This window comes from Rhinolophus sinicus, linkage group LG18 (assembly GCF_036562045.2).
Source record: "Rhinolophus sinicus isolate RSC01 linkage group LG18, ASM3656204v1, whole genome shotgun sequence".
NCBI lineage: Eukaryota > Metazoa > Chordata > Mammalia > Chiroptera > Rhinolophidae > Rhinolophus > Rhinolophus sinicus.
This window is the reverse complement of record NC_133767.1, coordinates 17,915,658-17,923,449: the sequence shown is the minus strand read 5'-3', so window position 1 is coordinate 17,923,449 and position 7,792 is coordinate 17,915,658. Positions and strand designations below refer to the sequence as shown.

The 7,792-nt window shown below is 53.0% G+C and overlaps 1 protein-coding gene across 1 annotated transcript; it reads left to right on the top strand.

Annotated features, from left to right (window-relative positions):
- Window positions 1-900: 900 nt before the first annotated feature.
- On the top strand, window positions 901-6,476 carry LOC109437816 (uncharacterized). Its single transcript, XM_019717272.2, has 3 exons — window positions 901-1,459; window positions 1,673-1,786; window positions 3,374-6,476. The coding sequence occupies exons 1-3, from the start codon at window positions 1,255-1,257 to the stop codon at window positions 4,525-4,527; spliced, it is 1,473 nt and encodes a 490-aa protein (XP_019572831.1). The 5' UTR covers window positions 901-1,254; the 3' UTR covers window positions 4,528-6,476.
- Window positions 6,477-7,792: the final 1,316 nt, after the last annotated feature.

The window sequence follows — 7,792 nt, the reverse complement described above, 5'->3', positions numbered from 1 at the left end:
AGCAATTTTCCTTTCCAATATGCCTTTCCCATACATGCTGTATCATTGTTATTAGTTGTGAATGTATACGTCTCACTAGACTAAACTCCATTCAGAACAGGGACCAGGAGTTATTTCTGTGATGCAGCCTCTCCTAACTACGGAGCACTATGCTCTCTGTACATAGAACAAATGTCATGTCAAAATAAAGTCTGGCGAGATATGCAGAAGATTGAACCCTAGACATTTGAAACTAATATCATATTGAGTGTTAACTGTAATTGAAAAAAAAAGGAAAAAGACTGAACCCGAGAAGAGACCAGGAGCTCTGGTGGATTCTCCAGTTAGCAAGAGGGCAGAGTGATGGGAACAACGGCGCCGTCAGCCCCGCGTTTAAATCTGTTCCTCTGCTTACTAACTAGCAAGCAGTATCCCTCTGAGATCTTTCCTCATCAGTGGAACTGGGGTGATAACCATCCCCCCACGCAATGGCGGTAAAGAATAAATAAGATAAAATGTATACTATGTTGGGTAAGGTTCCTGCACACAGGAAGCACTAACGTTAATTCCCTTCCCAAAAGGGCAACAAGGAAGTTCCCCATTACCCAAAGCGAAGGCGCCTCTTAAGAAAGCCACGAAAAGGAGCCGAGGGGCATCTCAGGACTTGGTGAGCCGCAGTGGCTCCCTCCCCCACATCCTCCCCTCCCTCAACTGGGCAGCGCCTGCCACAGAACCGGCCGGTCTGATCCCCGGACACGCCGCCGCTCGCTGCCTCCGGACTCAGTCACCCGACACCACAGGATCGGTTTCCTGCCCTTACGCTTCCGTTGGCTTCGTCTAAACGGGCTTTCCCCAGAAGCCAATCAGAACGCTCGGTCTTCAGCCGCCGTCCAATGACCGCGTGCAATGGGGGGGGAAGGGCATGAAGCCTATCGCAGCGCCATCACACTTGAGGGCAAAGAGGGTAGGAAGCCGGCATGGCGCTCCGGTCAATAAAATCGATAGCTGGAAACTGCCTGTGTTGCAGGCAAAGGCGGTGCAGTAGTAGCGCCGCCATTTTCCCCGAAGGCATCTTCCGGTGCCTTTCGCCCAAGTTCGGGCAGGAGTTTCCTGAATAACAGTGAGAGGTTTCCGTTAACCCCGGAGGCGGCCGACTGCGATTCCCTCCGGGCCTCCCCTAGACACAGTCCAGGTCCAGCGGGGGCTCGAATCCCGGGACCCGCCGGGGGCCGAGGCTGGGACGGGGAAGGCCGTGGCGCCGGGTTCGCGGGTCCAATGGCGCCGCCTTCGGCAGCGCTCTCCGCACGGGGACCAGGAGAGACCGGACCGGGCCGGAGAGGGGGAAGGAAGCCGAGGGGGGTGAAGTTCGCGGACGTGGCCGTGTACTTCTCCCCGGAGGAGTGGGGGTGCCTGCAACCCGCGCAGAGAGCTCTGTACCGGGACGTGATGCGCGAGACCTACGGCCACCTGGGCGCGCTCGGTGAGGCCCGGCCCAGTCTGCTTCCGCGGGGCCGAAGGGATGGAGGAGCTTGGAGGGGGCGTGGGGGGCAGGGAGTCCAGAGCGTCCAGGGTCCTCGCCTGCGACCAGGTTGTGGCAGGGACGAGGACGGGGGCTTGGCAGGAAATGCCACTGGGTAGATATTTACCCAGCGTTACGTATGAGCAGGACCTCTAACTGGTTCTCCTTCCCCAGGGTGCGCAGGTCACAAACCAGCCCTCATCTCCTGGTTGGAACGAAATACCGATGATTGGGAACCGGCTGCCCTGGATCCGCAGGATTGCCCGCGGGGGGTAACAGTCCAAAGAAGTGAGTGAAAAATGCCCATGGAGGGCCTGCAGCCGCTAATGCCTCAGTCCAGAGTTTTGGTGGCGAGGGGTACCCATGACCCATGTCGTAGCGCTCCATTTCTTGTGTTCATTTTCAGTTTTGGGGTACTGTTTATCATGGTGTGGGGTGGGTCCACCACACAAAGATTCACATGTCAGTTTGCAAAGTAACCACCTGCAGTTCTCTAATCAGTGGGCTTTTAGAAGAAGCTACCCTCCTGCCTGCTTCCCAGGATCCCTGCCTTCAGCCTCCTGGGCTCTGACAGAGACACCTTCTACCTCTCTGAGTTGTCTGTGTTTCGGTTGAAGGGATCTCCTGGGGGTAGAAGGCCCCAGACCACTCAGAGAATTCCCTGGGTTGGAATTTCTTGCCAGATTCTCTAAGACCAGGGCTATCTAAGGTTCAGATCTGACCGTGATGTTTCCTTGCTTAAAACCTTTCAGTTTGGGTGGACGGGTGGCTCAGTTGGTTAGAGCGTGAGCTCTGGGCAACAGGGTTGCCGGTTCAATTCCCACATGTGCCAGCGAGCTGCGCCCTCCACAATTAGAATGAAATCAATGAGCTGCTGCTCAAATCCCAGGTGGCCACGTGGCTCAGTTGGTTGGAGCCAAGGCTCTCAACCACAAGGTTGCTGGTTGGACTCCTGCAAGGGATGGTGGGCTGCGCCCCCTGCAACTAACAAGGGCGACTGGACCTGGAACTGAGCTGCGCCCTCCACAACTAAGATTGAAAGGACAACAACTTGACTTGTTAAAGTCCTGGAAGTACACACTGTTCCTCAATAAAGTCCTGTTCCCCTCCTCCCCCCCCCAAAAAAAAAAAAAATTACAAAGAAAACCTCAGTTTTTTGCCAGGACAGGTTGTCCAACGGCCTTAGTTATATCTAAGTCACTTGGGGAACTTGGTATGAAAGTACAGATTCCTGGACCCCGTCCCAGAACCACTTATTTATACTCTTACGGATGTCTAGGAATGTGTTTGTGTTTGAACAACCACAGTTGATTTGGATATATGTTTAGGTGTGAGAACCACTGGGTAAAATACAGTCCAAGGTCTTTAATAGCAGTGGTTGTCAGTGTGGTCCACAGACTAGCAGCAGCTGGTCTCCTGATCGGTTTTTTTGGAAATGCAAATTTCCAAATTCCCAGACCTGCTGAATCCCAACTGGGAGTAGGGCCCAGCAGTCTGCTTTAATACGCCCTCCAAATGATTCAATCACCATAAACTTTGAGAACCACTGGCTTAGAGGGCCTTGTGACCTAGTCACTGCCAGCTCACTCATTTGTTTCCATGTCCTGCCCGACACTTACTGCTTCACAAACTTTTAATTTTTAAAGTCAGCTTCATCCCCTCCCAGAAACCTTCCCCAGTTTCTCTGAGTTGGGGGAGGGGCTGCTGTAATTCCCTCCATATTTCCATCGCATTATGTATCACTGGGTTTTCTGTGTCACTAACACTCCTTGAAGATGGAGGCTGAATCTGTTTTTCTTGTAGCCTGTAACACTGGAACAGGCAAGAGTAGGAGCCCAGTATTTGTTCAAGTAATGTCTCACTGTGTCCCTGTAGGAACCAGAAAGAATGGCGAGAAGGAAGTATTCCCACCGAAGGAGGCACCCCGAAAGGGGAAGAGAGGGCGGAAGCCCAGCAAGCCGCGCCTGATCCCCAGACAGACATCTGGGGGTCCCATCTGCACTGACTGCGGCTGTACCTTCCCTGATCACCCGGCCCTGGAAAGCCACAAGTGTGCCCAGAACCTGAAGAAGCCTTACCCTTGCCCAGACTGCGGGCGCCGCTTTTCCTACCCGTCGCTGCTGGTCAGTCACCGGCGGGCACACTCTGGCGAATGTCCCTATGTTTGTGACCAGTGTGGCAAACGTTTCTCGCAGCGTAAGAACCTTTCCCAGCACCAGGTTATCCACACTGGGGAGAAGCCCTACCACTGCCCTGACTGCGGCCGCTGCTTCCGGAGGAGTCGCTCCCTGGCCAATCACCGGACCACGCACACGGGCGAGAAGCCCCACCCGTGCCCCAGCTGCGGGCGTCGCTTCGCCTACCCGTCCCTGCTGGCCATCCACCAGCGCACGCACACCGGGGAGAAGCCCTACACCTGCCTGGAGTGCAGCCGCCGCTTCCGCCAGCGCACGGCTCTGGTCATCCACCAGCGCATCCACACCGGCGAGAAGCCCTATCCGTGCCCGGACTGTGAGCGCCGTTTCTCCTCGTCCTCCCGCCTGGTGAGCCACCGGCGTGTGCACTCCGGGGAGCGGCCCTACGCCTGCGAGCAGTGCGAGGCGCGCTTCTCCCAGCGAAGCACGCTGCTGCAGCACCAGCTCCTGCACACCGGCGAGAAGCCCTACCCCTGCCCCGACTGCGGCCGTGCCTTCCGGCGCAGCGGCTCGCTGGCCATCCACCGCAGCACGCACACCGAGGAGAAGCTGCACGCGTGCGAGGACTGCGGCCGCCGCTTCGCCTACCCCTCCCTGCTGGCCAGCCACCGGCGCGTGCACTCGGGCGAGCGGCCCTACGCCTGCGACCTGTGCTCCAAGCGCTTCGCCCAGTGGAGCCACCTGGCGCAGCACCAGCTCCTGCACACCGGCGAGAAGCCGTTCCCCTGCCTCGAATGTGGCCGTGCCTTCCGCCAGAGGTGGTCTCTGGCCGTCCACAAGTGTCACCCTAGATCTGCTCTCCAGGGGCTCAACCAGAAGGGCAACGCCTTTTAGAATGGGGAGGACTGTCTTCTGAGTTCATTTCATTTCGAGGAGAGACGCAGAGAAGGAAGGAGAAGCTCCAGGTTGTACAGGGCAGATTCAGGACTAAAACCCAGGTCTGTGCCACAGACCTCAACTGAGTATTCCAACGCACTGGCTGCCTTACTATGTGCATCTGTTAGAACAGACATCTAACAGATGCACATAGTAAGCGAGGTGACATCATTTGGTTCAAGTTGAACAAGCTACCCTACCCTAAGAGAATTTCTGTGCTCGGCCATCAGGGCCAGAAGTTCTCCCCATCTGTTTTAGGAGCCATCTGCCTTTCTAGTTTGTGCATACAGGGGTTACCTGTCCCCTTGCATATGGTGGGGAGAATCCCATTTATGGGGGGGCAGGAGCTTGCCCTACTCTGCCTCTTCCGCCATTCCAGGTGTAAACACACCTGGTTTAGCCCCTTTTTACAACACTCCTGCCAAGTGGTGTTCTGCCCTTGCTTTAAAACCTCCCTTGACAGGGAGCTCACTACCTCACAAGGCAGGTCATTTCATTTTGGGATAGCTGATCCTTAGAAGGTGGTCAGTGCCACATTCTCCTTCCCTGTAAGCCTTACCCACAGTATGTTTAATACTTCCTCTATTTGGCAGCCCTGCAGATAACTTAATCACAACTATTTCGCCCCCATTTTCAGGTTAAATAGCATTACTTTGATCGGTCATTCCCTAAAGACAAGGTTTCAATTCCCACACAAGATCTCTCGCCAAACAGGTGCTGGTTCTTCAGTGTCCCTTTTAAAGGGTCATTTATACAAAGTCAACCAGCACCTCAGTGTACCCTGTACACTGGTGTACAACCTCCTTGGTCTGTACTTGTTTTAAAAGTTGGTTCAGGTTGGGTCTGGGACATAAGTGCAGTGAGCTTTGGGAAAAGATTGATCTTAAGGAAAAAGCAGGGAAGGTGTTGGCTAGCAGCAAGAAGGGAAAACGGGACTGGCTGGTAGTTCTCCTGGTGGATTTGCATTATTTCCAGGCAGCCAGTGGTTGGAAAATCTTTGAGAACTAGGTCTCATTCCTCCCTGATCTCATCAGAATAAGGAGACGTCAGCACAGAATCTTCCATGAGTCCTCAGTCAACATATTTTCATGAAATGAGGCGGAGGCCATTCAGGGAGGGTAGAAAGTTAGGTAATTGAATACAGAGCAGAAACAGTGGACAGCCTGCCCCCTCACGTAAGTTCTAGAAGGCAGCAGTGTGTCCTAATCTTTGAGGTGCCGTCATGGCACCCGCCCTGACCGAGGGGCTCAGTAAAGCTTTACTGAGTTGAATGAACAGGCCGACCATGTTGCCTTGGGGAGCTGCACCAAATGACTTCTCTCATATTCCAACAGCTGGAAGGGGTCATCCTATCCCTGTTACTATTTTCCCCCACTTCTTCCACCTGCCCCCAACTCTGGTTCAAGCCATTGTTAGTTCTGTAGGACACAGCTCCCTGGCCCATGCTGGTGTTATGAGCCTTGCGTTCCCCGGTCTGAGTCAGTCGTTCGCCAGTCCTCGGTGGGCCGCTCACAGCAGCTCTCCCTGGCTGCCGGCCTCACACTGGCCACCAGCCGCTGGTGGCAGCACTCGGCAGCCCAGCTCCAGGGGGAGCTGTTGTTCACAACCTTAGCTGTAGAGGGCGCAGCTCACTGCCCATGTGGGAATCAAACCAGCTACCCTGGAGTTGGGTGCACGGAGCTCCAGCCACCTGAGTCCCCACCCCCCTACCCCATTACTGCTTCCTTCAGCTCTCCTGATCTCAGCCGCAGAGTGGGGGAGCAGCTGGGGAACACAGCTTTTGTAATTACCTCTGTTCTGCTGGTGTTTAGCAAGTTGCATTGTAACTGTTTCTCCTTGGATGATGAGCTACCCCAAGGCAGGGGTCAGATCGGATTGGATCTCATTAAAATGATGAATGAATTATGTTCCTTGTGGAATTACTGTTTATAAAATAAATCTAGTTCTTGACCGAGTAGAAATTTTTATAGATCTGATGGAGACCTGCCTGCCCTACCCTAGCAGAGACCTATCAAATGTTTGCTCAGCCTCCTGTTTTAGAACCAGCTCTTTTCCCTACTTATCACCAGGCTGACCTAACTATTTCCTTACCTAGGAATTTTATAACTTTTGCTTTGGGCCTGTCTAACTCTAAAGCTTGGGAGCCATTAGTGGCCAAGCTCCACTGTTTGGTCTGGGGGGGCACAGATGAGAGACAACTTCGGGGTTTCCCAAAGCACTTCAGGCTCAGATCCATCTGTTGAGCAGTTGTGACCCTGGCCCTGTACTCAGTGGGAGATTCCAGTAAATTCCCCCTTCGGCTTCACGTTTCGTTGCGTCTTCCTTACAATCAAAAGATTGCTCATACACAGCCCCAATATGGATTCCTCTCTCATCAGCCTTCATGGCTGTGTTTAGGCTACGAAGAATAACACCGGCAGTGCTGCTGGGAGGGTCAGCCACGGTACCTTTCCTGATCTCCAACCTCAGGTGAACCTTCAGTATTACTTACGTCGTCCATGTATCTAGAGCCAGTGAATACCTTCTCCTTCGCCAAGAAAACACAAGGTATCAAATGGGAACTCCTTCAACATTCCAAACTCCCTGCTCCGACTCCCAGTTTGCCAGTGTGATCACTTGTGTTTGCTTCCTTCCATCCCACCTCTGGGAAGCCCCTCATGCAAGGCTCGTCAAAATCGCGGAGCCTGGATTTCACCAACTGCCCCTCAGGGACTCGGCTCCATCTTTTATCTTTCTCTCCTCTTAGTTTTATGCTTTCAGTCCCTCTCTTGTGTGGAACACATACACCCCAGCCTATAAACATGCTAAACTCTGTCTTTAAAAATATGGGTAACTTTCCCCATCTCCTATTTCCAGCTAAATTTCTTGAAGCAGTAGCCCAGGTTAACTGTAGCCACTCAGCTCATTCTGCAGCCATTGTGTTGAGCATTTATGATGTACCATGTAGTACGTTAGGTACTTTCCATACATTCCAATCTAATTTTCACAAGAACTCCATAAAGTGGGTGTTAGTAGATGCTCCTCCGTGGGTCTCATGTTGTATGGAGCTTGAACAACATACAAAACAATGAGGTTGGACCTCTACTTTCAACCATATACAAAAACAAACTCAAATGGACCATAGACCTAAATATAAGAGGTGAGACTATAACTCTCAGAAGAAAACAGGCATAAATCTTTGTGTCTTGGATTAGGTAATGATTTCTTAGCTATGACACTAAAA